Genomic DNA, 23,684 nt, shown 5'->3' with positions numbered 1-23,684 from the left:
CTGTGTATTTCATAGATTTCAGAGTGTTTTTTCAGATCCAGCCTTTGCAAAGTCAGGCCTCAGGCGACACAGACAATTCACTTTCAAATATTATCCTAATATTGTAAGAATACCTTATATTGTAATTATTACCAGCACAAGTTGTACTTGCTGCCTAATTGCGTTGCATTAGCGTAACTGAATACATGAAGTTAACTAACCACATAACATGTACGATATTAAAGCAATATATTAAGGCTAGCATTACTTACAGACACTCATCTTTGGCTGATTACTCTTTCAGATGACTATGTCAGTGAAGACAGCAAGATCATATCTTTAATAATTCATGCTAAGGCAAGCTAAACAGAAGCATAACTGGGCTCATTCAAATATTTTGGCTACCCGACTTAAACCTTTACCTTGTCCATCCTTGTTTTTGAGCCCTTGTGGGATTCGATTCACGCTCAGGATGTACCCATCCTCGGTAACTACTTCAAATTCCTCCGCTGTGTAGCCCCAGTGTTTGATGATCTCACTCTACAGGAGACAAACACTGTGGTGAACATGGGCAAAGTCCATGAGATGTTATGTTGAAATCAATGGAAGCGCACCAACATGTAAGATAAAGGAAGTTATATATGTAGAATAGCAAACACTTTCAGTGAGTCATTATTTCTTTAGACATTACAACACTTCAAAATAGCACAAGCATTGTTCTTTTCTGATGAAAGCAGTATAGTGCCATCCATTTGAAGAAGAAATATAAACCTAAGTATTTTTTAAGAATAGCAACATTTCTTCTTTGCCAAGGTCTACAATAAATGTCATCAGCGTGGCAGTATTTTTAAATGTAATGAAAAAAGAAAACACCAGTTCAGCTTAAATTCTTAGTTTAGCCATTTGTCTTTTCAAGAGCACGATTATTTCAGCTGTATGGAGTCACACTGCTCCTCCTCCTCCAGATATGAGATAAATTATAATCAGAGACTTCAAAGAAACTGTGTGAGCTTGTTGGTTCCAGGCCTGCCATGCAATCTCCCCATGCATAATTAAAGGCTCTGCAATTTCCCACTCCCCCTGGGTCTTCTGTCTGCTCATTCTACTTTAGGCCACTTAAGGATAAACCCACTGCTGGCTCAACACACATTAAGGGGAGGGTAAGCACTGGGGGTAGTGCTTCTTTCTCTCACTTTCTGTCTGAGATGGGGTATTTGTCCTCTTTTCATGCAGGAATAGTCTTGGAAAACCTCAAATGTTTTGTGTCCTTCTGCAGAATGAAAAAGCAAAAGGAAGTCTGATAAAATGCTGAATGGGATCAACTATTGAAAATTCAGAGAACTTTAGAGCCGCATTAAAAAGAATGACATTTTCCCTGAAATCAAAAGCAAATATAACAGAGTTATACAAACAAAATAATTTAAGTGTCTCTTTAGTATATTAGTCAGAGGTGCACTCAAAGAAATGTAAGCCTTATTTTTTTTTTAAGATTTACACATTTAAATTGTAGTAACATTCCATCAAATTGAATTGCATGATCCTTACATATTATTCATATTAGGAATTAAGAATTTTAAATGTGTGTAAAAAAAATTAAAACCTAGAGCTTGATAATTGTATTTATTTATTTTTACAAGGGAAGGGATCATTTTGTTTATGTGATTCATATTCATAAATTTAAGCATATTTACATTTTTCTTTAAATTTGTTACGCAGTTGTCCACGTCTGTTTTCATGGTTTCTATGGCAGTAAAAGCAGAAACCGAGGGTCACGCAGATGTGACGCCATTGACAGGCGACTCCCTCACACGTCCCAGTTCCTTGGTTAAAAATCGCAATTTTCTCACGATTTACAAATAGCTGGAAACATTTTGGATATTGTAAGTACTCAACTGAACAAAATATATAACACTGGCCTAGTGGTTTTCAGATATTTTACTGCAAAAATCGTACATATTGCACCTTTAAGTAAAAGTACAAATACCTATACAGCGAAAATGACTCCATTACAAGTTAAAAATCACCAATTTCAATTTCGAGTAAAAGTCTTAAGAGTATCTGATTGTAACAGTAATTAAGTATTTTACTCATCCTGTAGGCTCATTTGTGTTGATTTGTGAGGAGAGTCACTTTATTTTTCCAAAATCAAAATAAAACTGAACATCTCAAAAGTGCAATAAATCAAGCTTCTTAAATGCACTACAAACACTCAAGTCTAGTAAAGCTCAAGTGCTCGAAACCAATATCCTTCAAAAACGTCTCTTCAATATAATGGATAAATAAAATTAAGTAAAATTAAATTTAAATAGTAAATTAAATTAAATAGTTGAACTGGACGAGCTGGTTTTGGCTGCAGTCATGTCCTCATCTCATATATTCAGCAACTACCTGCTAATGTGCTCACATTGACGTAAAGTAGCCATGTTGACAAGTTTGTGGCAAAACAAACAATATATAGTACCTTCAATGCCCTGTAGATGGCGATATCACTACTTTTATATCAGAAATAAACTGCTGCAGAAAAAGTTAGGTGCCATGCAAGCGGCAACCTCCCGCAGTTTGGCCCTATCCCACCCTAAACTCTCACGGTCTTCCTCTGAGTCCGCACTTTCACAACGTAATGCCACTTTGACTGCCGGGAAGAAGTCCGCTGTGTAACCCGCACCAGTGCGGGCTTGGCAGAAGTGTGCATCGAGGGCGCATATCGACCTCAAAGGGGCAGCTCACGAGCACCCTTCTGAGACCTAAAATGACAAATGGGACACCCTGCGGTCTGGTGGACTTAACAGACACGCGCACGCAGCAGCCATTGTAAGTCCACAAGACCGAAAGTGCACATGAAGTGTGCCATTTGGGACAGGGCCTTTCTCTTGAAGCCAATACGGAAGTGACTTAAACTGCAATTCATCAACTGGCCACTAGGGACAGGCTCCAGAAGGGAGCAGAATCTCATTGAGCCACATGTTAAAATGCCCAACTTTACAGCAGAAAAAACACATGTTTACAGCCTGGTACAAATTGTGTTTTTGGTCTATACGGCTAAATTTGCCCTCCATGACAACTGTGAGGGGGGTGATTTTTTTTATAACTCGTTTTATAATTCGTTTACATTATATAAAGCCTTAAAGCTACACTGTGTGATATTTTCCCCCATCTAGCGGTGAAAAGGTATATGACCATCCAGTGAATATTAGTTTCTCTTCCTCTCAATTCCGATTTCGTTTTAACTCCTACGGTGGCTGATTTAGTCCAAGATTAACATGGCTTCCAGTTCGACCTCGTCCACATTCGACACGGTGCCATCGAGTGTTAAAACGGCAAAGGCGAAGCTTGAATTTACGGGTATGTCCCTCTTTGGCTAATGTACTTTCAAGATGGAGGGGCAACATGGCGACCGGCATTCAAACCCCTCACCCGTATGTATTTTCAATGGCATATTATAAACTTACGAGAATACTTTATTACTTGAAAGAAGTAAATATACATTAATGAGCACATATATTTTTGAAAGAACTAAGTGTTTTTAGCTAAGAATAAACTAAAAAAGTTACACAGTGTAGCTTTAAAGTTCTGCATAATTAAGGGCGTGGCCACTTTGAGTGACAGGTGGATAGCCATTTATCTGCTGTCTGTTAGTCATCGGGTCATCTCAGATCCACCCATGTCCCGCCTCTTTGCCCATTTTCTATTATCCGGGAGTGACATGCGATGACGTGCTGCCAAGATGGCGACGGCCAGCTCGTCCCTACTTTACTCTTCAAAACTGCTCTTCAGATTCCTATGGGTGACGTCACAGACATTACGTCCATATTTTTTTTTACAGTCTATCTATGGTGCCATGCAAAATGTAATGTGTAATTGCATTACTAATCACAAATGTATTGGATTAAAGAGTACATATACTTATTACATAATTTAGTCACGTAGAGAGTAAAAGTTGCTAATATATTTACTCAACTTTACACCACTGATATTAGTGTAATTTTTTGATTACACATTAACACCTTTTTTATTTTTAACAACCGATGGATAGAACCAAGTCCCCACCCTACATTTGACTTTTTCTTTATTCTGATTCTCTCGAATTAAAGGGGGGAAAAAAGAGTCACTACTTTCGTTACATTGAACCTTTCAAGGCATCGTCCACCCAAAACATTTTTAATTCTATAATTTTTTTCCCCGATCCTGTATGCTTTCATGTTTTTTTTATTGGAATGGATTTTTGTATGTATCTATTGTATGGCTTTAGAAGACATATGTTGTACAAATTATGAATAGTGTTTCTTTTTCCTTGATCTTGACAGATCTTGGTCACTATAAACTGAAAATAACTGCGTTAAGAGTATTGAAATTCTCCTATTGTGTTTGAATGAAAAATAATCACAGAATTTCATTTATGGGTTAAACTATTCCCTTAACTAGCCCACAATTTTAATGCTCAAAAGTCTCTTTGTGAATGAAGAATGTGAAAAGCAGAGTATTAAACCTAGTTATTGTATTAAAACCAACAAATTACTGTCTTATCAGTGTTTCTGCAAATGGTTTTCTGACCTGTGCAAATTATCAAACAATGATTATGAGATATCATTATTTAAACCAAGAAGTCTTGTTTCATATCTAACCACACATGAAAGTGCATACTCATGTCACTTAGAGTACAATTCCCTTTCAGAGACTGTGGGAAAATATGTTATATAAAGCTGTCTAATATCAAATATGAAAAAAAATAAAAATAAATTGCTGAACTGGTGAATAATGTTTCTCTTCCCATTTTCACACACTGAAAAAAAGGTTCTTTGAAACATTTATGAACCAAGATATACACTTTTACAAATGTGATAACATGACGATGTCCTCTGCATTCAGCTCCCAAGATGCATACTTAAATGTAATATATCGCAAGTAGTATTATAGTAGCTATTATTACTTCCATTAAATATTGTGGAATTTAACTTTTATAGGTGTTTCTACATGTGTTACACTATTTTTTAAATACAAATTTTATAGTTTGTTAGGTTACACTTTATTTTAAGGTGTCCTTGTTACAGTGTAATTATACATTTAAGTACTGTGTAATATTAATTAACAACATGTACTTACTATAGGGTTAGGGTTCGGTTTAAGGTTAGTTGCATGTAATTATATAGTTATTAACTACAGTAACTAAATGTAAAGTAACAAGGACACTGTAAAATAAAGTGTTACCATTTATTATTTATCATTATTTATTATAATTTTATCATATTATTATCATTTATTATAATTTTTTAAAACCATATACCCATAATGAGGAGCATTGCATTTTTCAGTGGAACATAAAAGAAGATTATTTGAGATTTGTTTGATGGTTTGGTTACCAACATTCTCCAAAATATATTATTTTGTGTTTTACAGTAATACAGGATTGGAACAACAGGGTGAGTAAATGATGACATAATTTAATCGCAGTAAATTGTCAAGTGCATTTCTATGTGACAACATTTTTGTTAACTCCATTTACAGTAAATTCAATAATATCTATCATTATTTTTTCCTGTCTTATTTAATTTATTTATTCCAATTTAAGGCAAAACATTCACGGTGAACTCATGGGCTGGATAGGCTGAATTTGTCAAAATTTTAGCTCTTGTCCAGTCCCTGGCTATGTGCACAACTTAAAAATCTAATATTTGTATAATTTTGCAATTTATATATAAAATAACTTATATGAGACAGACATGTGAACATGCATTTCACAAATAAGCTGTCAGGGTTCGGTCACTTTTATTCTTGGTTTGGTGACAGAGCTTTGACACTCCTATCATCTTGTATTTGTGTGAGTGTGCGGTTTCGAGTTTGCTCGGGCCATGCGCGGAGCGTGCGGTGTTCGCTTGTGTTGTCTTGTTCTGTGTAGCACGTGGCTCGTGTTCATCATCGTCCACATGCTTCCTGTTCGTTTTTTTAGCACGTGTCAACTTACAGGACTTAAAGGATCTGCTGCTAACATCTTGGTGCCAGATACCACAGCACACCTTCAGGGGTCTAGAGGAGTCCATGCCTCGATGGGTCATGGCTGTTTTGGCAGCAAAAAGGGTGTTCCTAATACCAATACAATATTAGTCATAATGTTTTGCCTAATCGGTGTATGTGTAATTTGTATATTACACATTCATACAAAGACATGCATGTCATTTGTATTAAAAATATTTGTATATATGAAACATGTCAAGACATGAGACATACAGTATATGCGTATATGTATTATACTTTTATGTATTATAAGCATATATTGGATACATTTATATGTCAATATACGGAATGGTTGCAATTTCTAATAGATTACATATATAGCTGTGCATATGTATATACTGTATATGTTTTTACTTTATATAAGGATATATTTTGTGCATAGATATTTCATAAATATCAAAATAGGCATTATACATACATAAATCGGTATATTTTATTTATATGGGATAAATTCATATGTCAAAATATGCAATTGTTCCTTATACATATATACATAAATGCTTTTTGTCACAATCACCAGTGAGAGTGCCCCTGATTACCACCTGAGGGCACTCCACCCCGGACTGTCACTGCATCACAAACTACATTACCCATAATCCTTTGCCCGGACTCATCATCACTCATTGTTTGCACCTGTGTCTCATCCCCTCATTACCCCAGCCTATATAAACCATGTTCACTCTGTTATTCACTGTGAAGTCTTGTTTGTCTATACTGCCTTTCTGAGCAATCTCCCTGGTTTCATGTCTCTTGGTTTTGGATTTCTTGCCTGTTCCGTGGATTACCCGTTTGCCTGTCTCTCCTGTCTTGTTTGCTGTATTGGACTGATTACCTGTTATGACCTCTAGCCTGTTTGTTGACTACGAGTGTGGATTACCCTTTAATAAAGCTGCATTTGGATCTTCTACCTTCTGTCTCAGAGCAGTACGTTATACTTTTACTCTACACTCACCTAAAGGATTATTAGGAACACCATCCTAATACTGTGTTTGACCCCCTTTGGCCTTCAGAACTGCCTTAATTCTACGTGGCATTGATTCAACAAGGTGCTGAAAGCATTCTTTAGAAATGTTGGCCCATATTGATAGGATAGCATCTTGCAGTTGATGGAGATTTGTGGGATGCACATCCAGGGCACGAAGCTCCCGTTCCACCACATCCCAAAGATGCTCTATTGGGTTGAAATCTGGTGACTGTGGGGGCCATTTTAGTACAGTGAACTCATTGTCATGTTCAAGAAACCAATTTGAAATGATTGGAGCTTTGTGACATGGTGCATTATCCTGCTGGAAGTAGCCATCAGAGGATGGGGACATGGTGCTCATAAAGGTATGGACATGGTCAGAAAAAATGCTCAGGTAGGCCGTGGCATTTAAACCATGCCCAATTGGCACTAAGGGGCCTAAAGTGTGCCAAGAAAACATCCCCCACACCATTACACCACCACCACCAGCCTGCACCGTGGAAACAAGGCATGATGGATCCATGTTCTCATTCTGTTTACGCCAAATTCTGACTCTACCATTCGAATGTCTCAACAGAAATCCAGACTCATCAGACCAGGCAACATTTTTCCAGTCTTCAACTGTCCAATTTTGGTGAGCTTGTGCAAATTGTAGCCTCTTTTTCCTTTTTGTAGTGGAGATGAGTGGTACCCGGTGGGGTCTTCGGCTGTTGTAGCCCATCCGCCTCAAGGTTGTGCGTGTTGTGACTTCACAAATGCTTTGCTGCATACCTCGGTTGTAACGAGTGGCTATTTCAGTCAAAGTTGCTCTTCTATCAGCTTGAATCAGTCGGCCCATTCTCCTCTGACCTCTAGCATCAACAAGGCATTTTCGCCCACAGGACTGCCGCATACTGGATGTTTTTCCCTTTTCACACCATTCTTTGTAAACCCTAGAAAATGGTTGTGCGTGAAAATCCCAGTAATTGAGCAGATTGTGAAATACTCAGACCGGCCCGTCTGGCACCAACAACCATGCCACGCTCAAAATTGCTTAAATCCCCTTTCTTTCCCATTCTGACATTCAGTGTGGAGTTCAGGAGATTGTCTTGACCAGGACCACACCCCTAAATGCATTGAAGCAACTGCCATGTGATTGGTTGATTAGATAATTGCATTAATGAGAAATTGAACAGCTGTTCCTAATAATCCTTTAGGTGAGTGTATATGACAATAAATTTCATATATGGATATTTAAGTATGTACCTACATATATTACATTTGCTTATGGGGAGAGCCACAGTGAAATGGACAAAGTGCAAATTGCAAATGTCATTTGTTATAGAGATGGTCAACTAATGAAGCTACTTCTCTCTAGAGCATGTGTCAAAACAGAGAACCGGAAATATTACAAATCTAGTGCAAAGTTCACAACAGGCATAATGACATGACATTCATGAGGTCAGCTGAATTAAATATTACGTAATTATATTAGTAATATAATATTCTCACTATATTACGGAGCACCACATGACATGCGAAAAAAAGAAGAAGATTTTATGGCCACAAATTAACAATTCATTCCCACAACTTACTAATACGTGAGCATGTTTTACTAATTCGTCCCTTGTTTTAAGTAAATAGTGCACATATTTACTAAATCGTGACCATGGTGTACTAATTTGTCATATACTACATCATACTATATGGGCAATAAAAGCCTTATGTATCAAATATGATACAAAACATAAAACACATACGAAAACCCTTTTAAAAAAATGAAAGTACGGTTAAGTTTTATCCAAGATCTAAAGAGTTTGTTTCACTTCAATAACTCTGCATTTCACAAAGTAAATGGTAGTATCCACAAAGCTGATCAGAATGACGTTGAATAACTTCATGGGATACACTTTTTGTCACTGAGATGAAGGACAAAACCCAATTTACCTGAATTTATTCTTTATGGTGTTTTAGCCCTCATTGACAATTTGCTGATGAGTACTGAAAAAAACACTCATTGCAGCCCGCTTATTACATGTACGTTGTATTGGTCACTTACGATGTTCATATTGACTTCAGGGTCCAGTCCTGCCTCGTCTTGAAAAGGCGGCCTGCACTGAACCAGCCCAAGTGTAAGCAACACCAGAGACAAGACCAGCCATGACATCTTATTTCTGTTGAACGTTCACAAATAGTATATTAACATACAGGGTCTCCCAAGACACACTCTAAACCAATGTTAAAAAGCTATGATTTTCTTTAGCAGCCATCAATACATTGTTTAGTGTTGCTCAACATGTGTCACGTGACTGAAAGGTAAGCAATTACATAAAAAAGTCAATGTAGATAAATCCCAGTTTGTTCAGACAAAACAAGCTGCCAAAGCAAACATTGCTGAACATCACTGTAATTTATTAAATAAGAGCAGTTTGACTGACTTTAAATTGGGAAAATTATTTGAATAATTTAGACATTTCTGCCACCAAACATATTATAAGGGCTATAAGGTCGTACAGTTAATATAATTTGGGCCCATTAATTACGCACATTATAGTTTAAGCAATGTTTAATTGTACAACTGCATTTTTCACAAAGCGAAAGCAGTTCAGTTAGCACATCTGAGTAGCCATTGCTTTTGAAATAACAAAACTGTATACTGTTGCAAATGTTTGAGGTCAGCCAGTGCAAACAAAACGTTTAAATCGTTGTAATCACATAGTAGCTTCACACACTTCATCGTACAATATTTCCGTTCACTGCTATTTCGTTGAATAACCTGAACCATTTTACTATCCAACACTATTCTTTGCAGCGCATGAAAAAACATGTTTGTTTAAGCTGATCCAAACTAATGATCTGATGAGCCGTGTTTATTAAATAAATACAAAAACTCACCTAACTTCGGCTGAGGTCTCCATAGCTGCAGCGCACAGATATCAAACGTGTGTGGCGTCAGTAATAGCGATGAAAATGCTTTGACGTCAGCTGACAATGACATCATGACCTGATCAGTGATCAGTGTTCTTGAACGACTTTAATCAATCAGCCCCCCTTCCTGAAGAAGCTTCGTAAATGTCTTAGCATTATTATTTAAATGTGTCTAACCGACGTCGGTTAAAATGTTTGTTTTTAGACAACGAGATTAATAATTAATAAATTATGCTTTACAGTGGTCAGTTAAACCGAGTGTTATCTCGACTACGACAAAAAAAAAGGAATTTAATTAAATTACTCTAAATGTAATTAAGACATCAAAAATACATTTGAGTGCGGACTCTTCAGTGTAGCTTCAAAACTAAGATATAACTTTTTTATTTATTTTGAAGTTTGGATATGTTGTGCATACTTATCAGTCAAACATTGAACAAACAAAGGGAATGTTTTAGTTGGCCAACAAAAAACATTCAGTCTTTCATAATTCTTAAAGAGACAGTGCGCAAAATCGAGTGAGATTTTCAAACTAGCAAGATCTCTCTGCTGTTTTATCTTAAGTAGCTGCTCAAATTACATTTTCTAAAAAATGTCTCGAGTTCTAATAGTTGGTGCTGGACTTACAGGCAGTATATGTGCTTGTCTGCTGCGGAGGGAGCTGCCAAACAAGGTTAATATAGTCGTGTGGGACAAATCTCGGGGTGCAGGTTAGCATCTTCTTATCTGTTTTGACCTACAGAATGTTTATTGTCTATACAAATATGAAACTTGATCGAGTGGTGAATGTCTTGTGTGTTTAAATCATTGAATTAACTTAGTGGAATGTGCAGCAAATGTCACTCATGGGTTAACGTTAAACATAAAAAAACTAGTGACCTGCTGGTCTACAAGGGAGGCAGGTGAGCAGAAAATAAGCAGATATAAAGTAACTTCAACTTTATTATACTTACGTTTTTGACGTCAAATTGCTGTGCATGCCATGTTTCCAGTAGGAAACTCTTGAACTTTGTCATTGAAAGCACACTCCCACTTCAAATGACAAAGATTAGAATGTGGTTGGTAATTGCTAATGAAACAGAATAGGGGACGCCAAGTTGTTTAAAACATTTTAAAGACGATGGGGAATGATGCCTTCCTTAACAATGTGCATTTACTTTTAAATTTAGTTAGTTTAGCAGGTACATGATAATGATGCGATCTGCCAATGTGTTACTAAGCTAAATAAATAGAAACATTTGCTAATTTAGTTGCCATAGCAAAAAAATTATATATTTTTCCTCCCATCTCATATTTTTCCATGTTCGTAGTATTAGGCTTGTTGAAGATTTTGTACAACAGGCTTTTCAGCAGGTTTGATCTTGTTGATAATCTAGAGTCCTTAGAAATGTATAGGGTTTATATGATATCCCAACATATTAAGTGATTAAAAAATTATTATATCCCATTTTTAAATAAGCATTTTATATAAGCACTTTGTCTTATTTCTTTACATTAATGCTGAATCATCATTGTTTGCATTCAAATGTCTTTTTTTTTTTTTGCCCTAAAGATTAATACAGCATTTTATGTTTCACATTGGACCTGATGATATTTAATTTTATAGGGGGGAGGATGTCCACAAGCAGAAGTCCAAACAATCCTTCATGCACGGTTGATCTTGGTGCTCAATACATCAGTGCCACACCATACTACGCTCGTATTCACAGCAGGTGGGCTACTTCTCAGTTCTATATCTTGGGCCGTATTCACAAAAATTTTATCTTACCACTAAGAGTTCTCCTAAATGGCAGTAAAAGTTGTTAGTTAAATGTTTTCTCTTAAAACCTATTCACAAAGCTGCTGAGATCAACTTTTACTAAGGAATAGAGAGAAGTCTTAAAGGAACACTCCACTTTTTTTGAAAATAGGCTAATTTTCCAACTCACCTAGAGTTAAACAGTTGAGTTTTAATGTTTTCGAATCCATTCAGCCGATCTCCTGGGCCCGTATTCATAAAGAGTAGCTCCTAAATTAAGAAAATTCTTAGAAATGTGGGCGTTTACTCTTAAAATCAACTAAAAAATCCTAGTAAAGAAAAAAGTAATTCAGAAAGGATCTTAACCCTTAAAAGAGGTCTTAAGATCAAATTTGTTTGGAGCACGGATGAGGACTTTTAAGAGGCTTAAGAGTTTCTTTAGCAGCGGAGAAAATGGCAGAAAGACGAAGAGGGAGAAGAAATGTGTTGCAGACAATGGATGACAGTGACTTAACAAGACACTATAGATTAGATCGTGCAGGGATCATGTTTGTTGCATTAAATCCAACTTTCAAACCACCAATTAAATAGACATGCCAGCAATCAGTGTAATTGGAAAGAGTGGAACAATATTTACAGTTCTAAGCCAATCAAATACCTTATAGGAAATTAACAGCATGGTAAATAATAAAAGGATTTATATACACTGAAAAAAAAGATTTGTTGAATTTACTAAAACATTTTATCGTAAGTGGTCGCAATCAATTTATTTGATCTCAATTTAAACAAAAACACATGCAATTCCCATAAAACCAATTCATTTTTTAAAATTAAAATCAAACTAAATTTAAATTATTTAAACGAGCACAAATTAATTATGCTTAATTAAATTTTTCAGTGTACATATATATAGTGTGTGTGTGTGTGTGTGTGTGTGTGTGTGTGTGTGTGTGTGTGTGTGTGTGTGTGTGTGTGTGTGTGTGTGTGTGTGTGTGTGTGTGTGTGTGTGTGTGTGTGTGTGTGTGTGTGAGAGAGAGAGAGAGAACGGTAAAATAGGACAATTTGCGCTTGTAAATTCAAAGTGAAGTCTTAGAATAGACCCTATACTTAAAAGCACTAATTTTCCCCCTTTTTGGACAACCAACCAATCACAGTCTTCAAAAGACTGTGTCATACGTAGCAACGGGGTCAGCCCCGCCTCTTCACTAAGATAAAAGTTTTTGTATTTTCCTTGCTCAGAGTTGCTCTCAGATCGGCCCTGAATAGCTCTTAAGCTAAGACTCTTACATAAAAGTTTTTAAGCTAAATTAGGAGTTTTCTGAGAGGACTCTTAGAATCTTTATGAATACGGGCCCTGATCTGGCAGTATAACTTTTTTATTTATTTTTTATTTTTATTTTTTGCATATGTACACAACCGAGAGCCTACTCACCTAGTTACCACAATGGTTTTCTGCATCCCTCCGCCACCCCAACTCCTCACTCTCAGTCAGCGATATGGCAGGGCAGAACTCTGAGTTTGGGCTAAATTCCAAACTCGTTTATATTTTTTTGCTCTATTCAATCATTTGTAAGTGTGAACTTTGTGTGAAAACATCTGCCACACCCTTACAGAAAAAACACATGAACTTCACATGTGCAAAAACACATGTGATCACATGTGAAATTCATGTGTTTTTTCTGTAAGGGCAGGTAATCAGACATTATTTATTTATTAAAGGTTTATTTTTGGAGTTTTATCGTAGATTATAAACTATAAATCAAAATTTGTATTGCAGTTATGAAGAAAAGGTTCAGCACCCAAGGCTCTATCGCCTACCTCCTCAACAGTGTCTTTGGGCAGATTGATGTGGCGGATTGTGGCAACATCCATTAGGATTGTTTGTGATTTGGTCTTAGTGCCTTAGGAGTCCTCTTGACTACTCCTGACGTTTCACAGATTTAGGAGCTAGTTTTAGTGCTAAAATGCTTTGTGAAATACTCTTAGAGTAAACATTTTAGAGTCCTAAAATTAGGACTATCACGCCCATTATTTTTAAGAGTTCCTCCTAAATTGGCAAGTTAGGAGCTACTTTTAGCCTTAAGATATTTTGTGAATATGTCCCCTGATCTGTGTGGTGTGGGTATAATTTTTTCCCCCGCTTTATGTTAACCGCTTGTAGTGACTAGTGCATTTTCTTGTATTTTTAGTTTTTATGAAGAACTCTTAGCACAAGACATTTTAAAACCCATCGTTGCTCCTGTTGAAGGCATGATGTCTAAGGAAGAAGGAATTGTGAATTATGTGACGCCCCATGGGGTATCGTCCATCGTCAAACACTACCTCAAAGAGTCAGGTAGGTCATTTGAATTCAGGTTCAACTTCATTTCCTTGCATTTCATTTCTGATTTCTTCTTCTGGTTTTGCTGCAAGTCATATTGATACACTACCGTTCAAATGTTTGGGGTCAGTAAGATTTGTTTTTAAAGAAATCAATACTTTTATTCAGCAAGATCAAACGTGACAGTAAAGACATTTATAATGTTACAGCATATTTCTATTTTAAATAAATGCTCCTTTGAACTTTATTCATCAAAAAATCTATTAACTATTTTTATAAAAAAAATTTAAAGGGTTAGTTCACCCAAAAATGAAAATTCTGTCATTAATTACTCACCCTTATGTCGTTCGAGACCCATAAGACCTCCGTTCATATTCGGAACACAAATGAAGATATTTTTGTTGAAAGCTGATGGCTGAGAAAGGCTTCAGATAGGCCTCCATTGGCATTCAGTACACTTATACTCCCAAGACCGATAAAAGGCACTTAAAATGTCGTTACAAAGTCCATCTCACCACAGTGACTCTACAATAATCTTACGATGCGACGACTATATTTTTTGTGCGCAAAAAAAAATCAAAATAACACCTTTATCCAGCTTGTTATTGCCTTCCGTGTGTGCCTCCACGACGCATGCGCGAGAATATGACGTAGCGCCGGGGTTCGGGAATCCATGAAATGCACACTCTAACCCCATTTTGAGCACTACGCCGAGACCTAAAGCACGATCAATGTAGAATCCAACAGCTGAGATACGCGCGTCTTCCTCTGATTGTAAACAAATCACTTCTGGGTCATCTTTCCGAACGCCGGATCTGCGTCATATTCTCGCGCATGCGTCGTGGAGGCACACACGGAAGGCAGTAACAAGTTGGAAAAAGGTGTTATTTTGATTTTTTTTGCGCACGAAAACTATTGTCGTCGCATCGCAAGATTATTGTAGAGTCACTGTGGTGAGATGGACTTTGTAACGATGTTTTGAGTGCCTTTTATCCGTCTTGGGAGTATAAGTGTACTGAATGCCAATGGAGGCCTATCTGAAGCCTTTCTCAGCCATCAGCTTTCAACAAAAATATCTTCATTTGTGTTCCGAATATGAACGGAGGTCTTACGGGTCTCGAACGACGTGAGGGTGAGTAATTAATGACAGAATTTTCATTTTTGGGTGAACTAACCCTTTAACACTATTACTAAGATATTATTCTTAAGCACCAAATAAGCATAGTAGAATGGTTTATGAAGGATCATGTGACACTGAAGACTGGAGTAATGATTGCCAAAAATTCAGCTTTACCATCACTGGAATAAAAAATATTTAAAATTTTATGAAAAATAGAAAACGTCTCGGTTACGTGTGTAACCCAGAACGAGCCAATGCACATTGCCGTGCAAGATTTGCATCTCACTCTCCGCCCCGTAGCGCGGGTATAAATACGGAAGCAGATGGTGCAGCAAGCCGACACTAGAAGGGGAACTTCGGTGTTACTGGCTGGTTGAAGCGAGCAAACAGGAAGAAACCGGCTCTACACAAAGGCTATAGAATTTAGCGAATATGTTGGGTGTCGCCCAGCCCGCAGCTCTACAAATATCTGGATACCCAGGAAGAAGCAACACTACTTGTGGAGTGGGCTCTCAACCTGAGGGGGCAAAGCACGCCTTGGGTTTTGTAAGCCAAGGCAATGGCTTCCACTATCCAGTGGAACATCCTCTGCTTGGAGATAGCCTTTCCTTTCTGCTGGCCTCCATAACAAACAAAGAGCTGGTCTGAGGTCCTGAAGCTTTGCGTTCTGTCCACGTAAAGCCGCAGAGTGCGGACAGGACAGAGAAAAGCTAGGGCTGGGTCTGCCTCCTCGGAGGGCAGTGCTTGCAGGTTCACCACCTGGTCCCTGGGGTCTCAGGATCACGTGAGAGTTAGCTGGGCCGAATTGTAGGCACGATTTGTCGACCAGAAATGCTTGGAAGTCCCGTACACTCTTGATGGAGGCCAATGCAGTCAGGAGTACTGTTTTCCAAGACAGAATTTTCAAGACAGAAACGCTGCTGAATGAAAAGGCTTAAAGGGTGCTCTCTGCAGTGCCATAAGCCCCAAGTCCCAAGAGGGTATAGAGTGTGAGGGAGGCGGAATTAATCTCCTCGCTCCCCTTAAAGGGGTCATGAACTGGCTTTAAAAAAAAATTATACTGTTGTCTGAGGTCAACTTGTGACATTCGTGTGGTTTTTACACTCAAAAACATCATAATGAATAAGTAATAGGCTACTTTCTACCCTGGTTTTGAGCCTAGCTCCTGGAACACTCGGTTTTTATGGGCATGCCGCATTGAAGACTTTGAAGTAAACGCCCACTGCTATGATTGGATAACAGTTTTGCAAATTATAATGAGTTTCGACTCCCCTGTCAGTACACGTGAGGCATTGTTTTGAAAACGTGTGGAAAAACGGCAACCGGAATGATTCGCCCACAGGGCTCGCAAAATGTCTTTATCAAACAAACACAATGATTTATCTCTCATTCACCCACAATTTTTTTATTACTTGGCCCGCTCGATCTGTGGATATAACCGCAAATCGTACATCACTAAAACACACACACACAAGTCAAGTACGTGCATCAGCAAAACTTCACTGCAGACAAATCAGCATGTTCAAAACTTCAAATAACAAGTCAAGAGAGTGAACAACGCACATCAAGAAAGGAATGTTATTTCATTATTTAAGATAGCCCATCGGGCAGGCCGGTGATACATTTTGGTAGCCCGACTGGAAAACACATTAGACCCAGGACGTCAGGCTTCGTGAGCCCTGGCCCATACATGTTCAAGTCTGATCATGAATCGCAGGACAATGAACCAACAAGACCTCAAATACAAAGGATACTCCAAACTGTGACAGCGTGGCAAGTTATCGTTAATTATGTTTAGTTAGACACGTGCACATAATCAGTAGATATCAAACAATCTGTAACAATGCAATACTGTCACATATAAAAAAACCTTTTTGATGGTGTGTTCCACCATTCCTGTCGGATCCAATATAGAAGGCACAGCATCGTTTGTAATCTCATTCTGTCTGCAAATCCAGTCTCTTGTTTACAAACAAATCCGCGGTGAAATGAAGCGAACAAACGCTCAATGTCTTACCCACGTGAGCTGGATCTTCATTAAAGATAAAGTTCTAACGCATTCGTAATATTGGAATCCGAAGGACTGTGTTCTTCCACAAACAGGCACTGCACACTATTTTGTAATCGTCAACGACATGTTTATTGCTTGGAAGTTCGATCCGGTTTAGCTCCTCAAATGGCCTATGTTATTTATCTATTACATGTCATGTGTGAATCAGTGTGCGGGGCTACAGAATAAGGCGTTCGTCTTCTTACTAAGAAGGATGTTTTCAGCTCTGAAACTTAAAGGATATTATTTTATTACGATGACCTTTTATATATCAAAAGCTCAAGGGAAAGTTGATTTCTCAGTTCATGACCCCTTTAAAAACCTGACGACCAGATCATGCTTTACCAAAGATTTACCATCAACTGCATCTTGATGTGCGGCAATAGCGGCGGAGGGAAACAGCCTTCGCTCCAACCCATCTTGCAGGAAGGAAAGCACAGTACTGATCAAACATCTTCGGGGGTCCTCTCGGCTAGAAGAACACCATTCAACGAACAGGTTCCACTTGAAAGCCCCCCTTGTGGAGGGGGCTCTAGCGGAAGTGATTGTGTCTACCACAGATTGGGGTAGGTCACATAGAACTTCTGTGTTTCATCCAGGGACCAGAGATGGAGAGGTCTGGATGTGGTGCCAGAGGGTTCCCCGTCTCAGAGGAACGGGCCAGGGAGGTGCTGTCGCGAGGAGAACTAGTTCCGAGAATCAGGTCCGGTTGGGCCAATAGGGCACAACTAACAAGACCTGCTCCTCGTCCTCCCTGACTTTGCACAGTGTCTGCAAGAAGGCTCACTAGGGGAAACATTTGCGTAGGTCCCGGGGCCAGCTGTGTGCCAGTGCATCTGTGCCAAGGGTCCCCTCAGTCAGGGAATAAAACAGCTGGCAATGCGACGTGTCCAGGGCAAACAGGTCTACCTGTGCAGTCCAGAAGCACCTCCAAATCAGCTGGACCACCTGGGGGTGGAGTCTCCACTCTCCCGGGAGCACTTACTGTCATGAGAGCTCGTTGGCTGTGAGTGGCGTAAAGCGAGATGGCAGGCGAGTTGTGAACGGAGCGTAGACCACCTTGATGGTTCATGTATGCAGCGGCCACAGTGCTGTGCGTACGTGCTTGCCCCGTGCAGTCCGTACTGCTGGACCAGTACATGCTTGCCTCGCAATGGCAATTTGAGGCGGCCCAGCGCAAGACGTACTGCTAACAGCTTGAGGCAGTTGATGTGCCAATGCATTTGGGGCCCCGTCCACAGACCTGAGACTGCATACCCATTGTACGGGACTCCTCAATGTGATCGTCACACGGAGCGAGCCACTCTGCAACTCCCATCTCGGGACTCTGTCGTGAAGCCAGTGCTGAAGCGGCTTCATATGAAGCAATCTGAGCTGTGTTACTGCGGCTGCAGATGCCATATGCCCCAGGAGCCTCTGAAAAAGTTTCAGTGGGGCCGCTGTTCTGCATTTGGATGAAATTCAAGCAGTTCTACACCAACTGAACACACTCATCTGTGAGGCACGCTGTTAGGTTGTGAGGCACGCTGTTAGGTAGCCCGATCCATACAAAGAAAAGAGGTCCTCTGCACGGGGGAGAGTATGCTCTTTTCCCAGTTGACCCGAAGACCCAACTGGCTGAGGTGACTGAGGTCCCTGTGTTCTCACAAATGCTAGGTGACACAGGGTGACAGGGACAGCCCGAAGGGTAGGACTTTGTACTGATATGCCCGTCCCTCAAATGCAAAGTCACCTGTGTCAAGGGAGAATCGAGACATGAAAGTATGCGTCCTTCAGGTCGATCGCTGCAAACCAATCTTGGGGACAGATGCACCCGAAGATGCGTTTCTGCTTTAACATCTGGAAGCTCCCCTCTGATACAGCGTCTTCTCATCAGCCGGAGCCCTGAAAGAAACGGCTGGACGTCCACTTTGAGGAGGAACAGGACGTTCTTTTGGAAGCTCCACCAGTTGCGGTGTTACAGAGGGGTGAGGGGCCCACGGAGACTGACTCGGTGGGGAAGCCCTGACGTAATCCTCAGGTAACCCTGGCGATTCGGCAAAGTAGCCCTTTTCTGCTTGGCATAGGTAAGAGAACTCCACCCTCTCAGAGGTAAGTGAGTCTCGACCTTAACACCGAAACAGTCATGCTCCCTCAGTGAGAACATGAAATATCCACAAAAGCTGCCTCAGAGTGTGTTAAACGTCCAAACATGTGAGACATCGATTGTGACCGTCAGCTGGCGACAGGGAACGACCGTATCCAGAAACGCACGGGTGGAATGACATCTTGAAAAAGACGCAGTGTCACACCTGTGTCACTCTTTTAGGGAAATAAGCTCTCTTAACTAGTGCTGAAGCCCTCAGGGATGGCCGCGGTACACACGCAGGCAGATAGTGCAGTCCTGCTGTGCACACTCACAAAACGGAACGGACTCACCAAACCACACAGCTGTAAAAACAGAAATTTATTTGAAGACACCCCTCTGCACTCAGTGCTGTGAAAACAGCAGTTGTTGAGCTTGTGAGCTCGCGACCACTGCTGGACATGACGTGACACCAACACCACTTCTAAGAGAAGCTTCTGTACTTGTAGTATTACACTCTTCAGAATCTGGAACAAACAATAGTTGGTCGGCTCCAAAGTGAAAGACAAAGTGCGCTGCATCCGCTTCCGTATTTTTACCCGCGCTGTGGAGCGGAGCGAGAGATGGAAATCTTGCATTGGCTCGTTCTGTATACACTCGGAGATGATGGGACCTGAAGTGATCCCAATACATCAGTGACGTCGATGTAAAGGGAACAGTTATTTTTAGGGATGCACCGGTTGACTGGCCAAAAATCGTAACCGGACGGTTTTTGCTTCTAGCGCGCGATCGGTTTTCTTTGTATTTCTCTGCCGATTTTTCCGGAAGTGCACATACACTTATATTGCAATCATTCGCGAACATGTCACTTGTGTGTTACAAACGGAAACTGGAGAACTGAGGGAAGAGACGAGATTCGCTGAAGGGAATGAAGAGCCGCTTTCCTGCGCGAGCTGAAGTTGCACAAGCTTACCTCTCTCCGCCCTGCACAAGCGCAGATAGTGAGCGTTTGTTCAGCTTCTCACGTGTTGGATCGGATGAGAACGAAACAGACTAACTTGTGACAAAGCCGAAATACTTCTTTTTGTAGCCTAAAGAAGAACATGCATGCACTTTTGAAAAGAAATACTATCAGTTCTGTAGCCTATAGGATGATCATTTTTATTTTACCTTAAAATTACATTGACTTAATTTGATTTAAAAAGCACCTGCTGTAGCATCTTAGTTTTTTTCGTTGCACTAAACATTATTTTATTTAACATTTTGGAAAAATTATATACTTTGGTTTTATTTAATTTAACTGGTAAACACTTTTTTTCTTTACTCTGAATTTAAAAACAAATGCTGATTTAAGTAACATCTTTGTTTGGATTGAAGAATATGCAGTTGTTGCCTTTAAAAAAAAGCCTTTTAATTTCCAATTCAATTTCCCGTTAATTTCAGATTGCGGACTTGTTTTCATTAGCCAAAAGTCAATTTACCCTGTTAAATACCAAATAAACATCTTGTTCATGTATACTTTCATTCTTTTATTGTGTAAAAATAAAAAAAAATTTAAATCGGAAATCGGTATCGGAATTGGCCAGTTTTCTTTAAAAAAAAATCGGAATCGGCCATGTAAAATCATGATCGGTGCATCACTAGTTTTTATATTGTAACAATAATTCACAATATAACTGTTTTTACTGTGCATTTAATAAAATAAATGCATTAAATAAATCCATGGCAAGCATAAGAGACATTTAAGCATGCAAACTGTTTTTCATCAAAAATTATTATAATGCAAATATTTATCATTTAAAACATGTATTAAAATAGCAAAAACAACATTCGCTGTAGCATAAAAGGTTTTTTTTTCCATCAGGGCAATTTCACACAGAAATACTTTTTATGTATTTACACAGTCAGAGAAGCAAGACAGATTTAATAACCAATTTTATCGCTGTTCATAAAGCAGCTGTTTTTCATCAGCTGTTTAATGACAGAAATGTGCTGCCAGAAAATTATTTTTGGGTCAGCAAGACCCGAGTCTTCCAGCTGTTGTTCCATCTAAATGTTACCTTTCTAGAAAAAAATTCTGATTTCCTAGAGAGAGCGGAGAAGAATTTGGCCAGACTGTGCAAGCTGATTTATGAACTCAAAGATCACGGCTCTTAGTCAATAATATGACTGAGTCTTTAGAAACAGTTCAGGATGTTTTGATATTTTGCATGTGAACAAAAAGCAGCAGTCAGATGGAACTGCTTTAATGTAGCAACATTGAGAAGCAACACCGTTATTCAAAGATCAGCAAAACAGTAAGGGATTTACATGAAAAGTGAATTTGAGTGTATTTGCACACTATTTATCACCATTTCCCTGATGTTGATTTCATATACTGACGTTGATTTTCTATCACCTTGAAGGGTTAGTTCACCCAAAAATGTCAATTCTGTCATAAATTACTAACCCTCAGGTCGTTCCAAACCCGTAAGACTTTTGTTCATCTTCGGAACACGAATGAAGATCTTTTTTTATGAAATCTGATAGCTTTCTGTTGCTCCATAGACAGCTACACAACTGACACTTTGACACTTCAAAAAGTTCATAAAGATTGTTAAACTAATCCATATGAATTGAACGGTTTAGTCCACATTTTCTGAAGAGACTCAATGGCTTTAAATATGAACAGATTAAATACAGGCTTTTATTCTCATATAAACATTGATCACGAACATAAACAGAAGCGCAACCGAACCTGCTTGAAGCGCGAGAACTTTATGAACTTTTTGAAGTGTCAATGTTGCAGTTGTGTTTCTGTCTATGGTGGGACAGAAAGCTCTCAGATTTCATCAAAAAGATCTTCACTCAAAAACGAACGTCTTACTGGTTTGGAACAACATGAGACGACAGAATTTTCATTTTTGGATGAACTAACCCTTTAACCCCTTTACTTGACTTTATACTTTATTTGTCCCTTTAAGGGAAAATTGTTTTGGGCAATACAGGAACCCCTTTGTTAAACCCGGTGTGTAAATTCACATAAGATGTATTCCATGTAAGTTAACTGAAATTGTTTTTTTTTTAGGGGTGTAACTATATATCCTTAATGATCAAACAAATTCCTGCATTGAAAGCGTACTACATTAAACTACTATATATAATGTTATAAAATAATAATAATAATAATGGAATTAAGGACCATATGTGTAGCCTGGATGCCAGCCGAACTTAGCCCCCCCACAACATTTGAGCTCGGGCAGTTGGGCCTGGACTTGATCCGTAGAGGAGTAATTATGCCCGAACAGAAACTGTTCAGACCAATGAAATTGTCAGGGCAGGCTTTAGACGATGATGGACAGATGATAAACAGTAACGTAATCATCTCCAGAAAAAAATGGCATTTGGGGGGTAAAATATGTGTTATGTTGTCAGGGCTGCCAAAATTCGCATTCCTGGGTCTGTATATCACATCATTGGGGTCGCTTCAACCCGCGGACTTGGCAACACAGTGCAGTTGAGTTCTGTTGACATTTAACAAAAAAACGTTATGCGTCGCTCCGTTGCTCTAATTGGTTGTAGGTCTATCCAATTGAGGTCTTTCCTGGTTCGGTTGAAACACGCCCCATAATCACAGCCCAACGGAGCAGATCAGACTCATATTCTGACTAGAATCGAGTATGACGACGTCAGGATATGTGGGTCCTGATAATACCAAATGTCTGATTTTACCAGAAAAAAATGACCTACGTTATTTAAAATATTTGTAGCCATTTACAGAGTTCAAGCATATGTGTATAACATAATTCTGTATTTTCAGCTTCAAAATCATGAATATTTTCATTCTGTTGTCACCATTGCCCTGTGCATTGGGGGCCAGGACCAAGTCCAAGCCTATTCAAGTCCACTACTGATGTAATACCAAATTTAGCATTTTACCCTATGTCTTTTTTACCCTATGTCTTAAAAGTAATAATAATAAAAAAAAAACTTCTTTCTATTGGGGCGGCAGTGGCTCAGTGGTTCATGTAGGTTGTCTACAAACCGGAAGGTTGGTGGTTCGATCCCCGGTTCCACCTGACCAAGTGTCGAGGTGTCCATGAGCAAGACACCTAACCCGACGAGCTGGATGGCGCCTTGCATGGCTGACACCACCGTCGGTGTGTGAATGAGTGTGTGAATGGGTGAATGTGAGGCAAAATGTAAAGCGCTTTGGATGGCCGTAGGTCTGTTAAAAGCGCTATATAAATGCAGTCCATTTACCATATTGGCTTAAAGTATTGCGAAAATATTGTATTGTTTATTGAGTTTAGTGTCGTGAATTGTATTAAATCATATGAGAGTATCGTTACACCCCTAGTTTCTTTCCACCGTTGAATTTGTTTCTAAGATGAGGGATCATGTAGAACTATTTGCATGCGCCATAAACCAAATCTTGACTTCTCTATGATACATAATCTTCTGCGTGACTTTCTTTTGGAATTCTTTCCTTCCTTGTTTCTCTATCTTTCTTTTTACTTCTTTTGCTTTGTGCAACATTGCCAACTGTGCCC

At 39.0% G+C, this 23,684-nt stretch overlaps 2 protein-coding genes across 4 annotated transcripts in view; one reads left to right on the top strand and one right to left on the bottom strand.

The window, feature by feature from the left end:
* Nucleotides 1-10,301, bottom strand: part of lipf (lipase, gastric) — a 31,497-nt gene extending 21,196 nt beyond the window's left edge. The window contains exons 1-3 of one of the 2 annotated variants that reach the window (XM_079801094.1): nucleotides 9,827-10,301; nucleotides 8,991-9,105; nucleotides 402-519 (exon numbers count right to left, since the gene is read on the bottom strand). In XM_079801094.1, coding sequence (XP_079657220.1) covers nucleotides 402-519; nucleotides 8,991-9,105; nucleotides 9,827-9,849 — 256 coding nt within the window. In that variant the 5' untranslated portion in view covers nucleotides 9,850-10,301. The remainder of the gene's footprint in view (nucleotides 1-401; nucleotides 520-8,990; nucleotides 9,106-9,826) is intronic. The other variant, XM_079801095.1, reaches the window with a different exon arrangement.
* Nucleotides 10,302-10,319: 18 nt separating this feature from the next.
* The window catches only part of rnls (renalase, FAD-dependent amine oxidase), a 68,956-nt gene continuing 55,591 nt past the window's right edge, over nucleotides 10,320-23,684 (top strand). The window contains exons 1-3 of one of the 2 annotated variants that reach the window (XM_079801105.1): nucleotides 10,320-10,569; nucleotides 11,466-11,571; nucleotides 13,787-13,932. In XM_079801105.1, coding sequence (XP_079657231.1) covers nucleotides 10,452-10,569; nucleotides 11,466-11,571; nucleotides 13,787-13,932 — 370 coding nt within the window. In that variant the 5' untranslated portion in view covers nucleotides 10,320-10,451. The remainder of the gene's footprint in view (nucleotides 10,570-11,465; nucleotides 11,572-13,786; nucleotides 13,933-23,684) is intronic. The other variant, XM_079801104.1, reaches the window with a different exon arrangement.

Source organism: Gobio gobio, assembly GCF_949357685.1.
Source record: "Gobio gobio genome assembly, chromosome: 20".
NCBI classification, from domain to species: Eukaryota; Metazoa; Chordata; class Actinopteri; order Cypriniformes; family Gobionidae; genus Gobio; species Gobio gobio.
The sequence above is the reverse complement of the archived record's forward strand: the minus strand, read 5'-3'. Positions and strand labels throughout refer to the sequence as shown.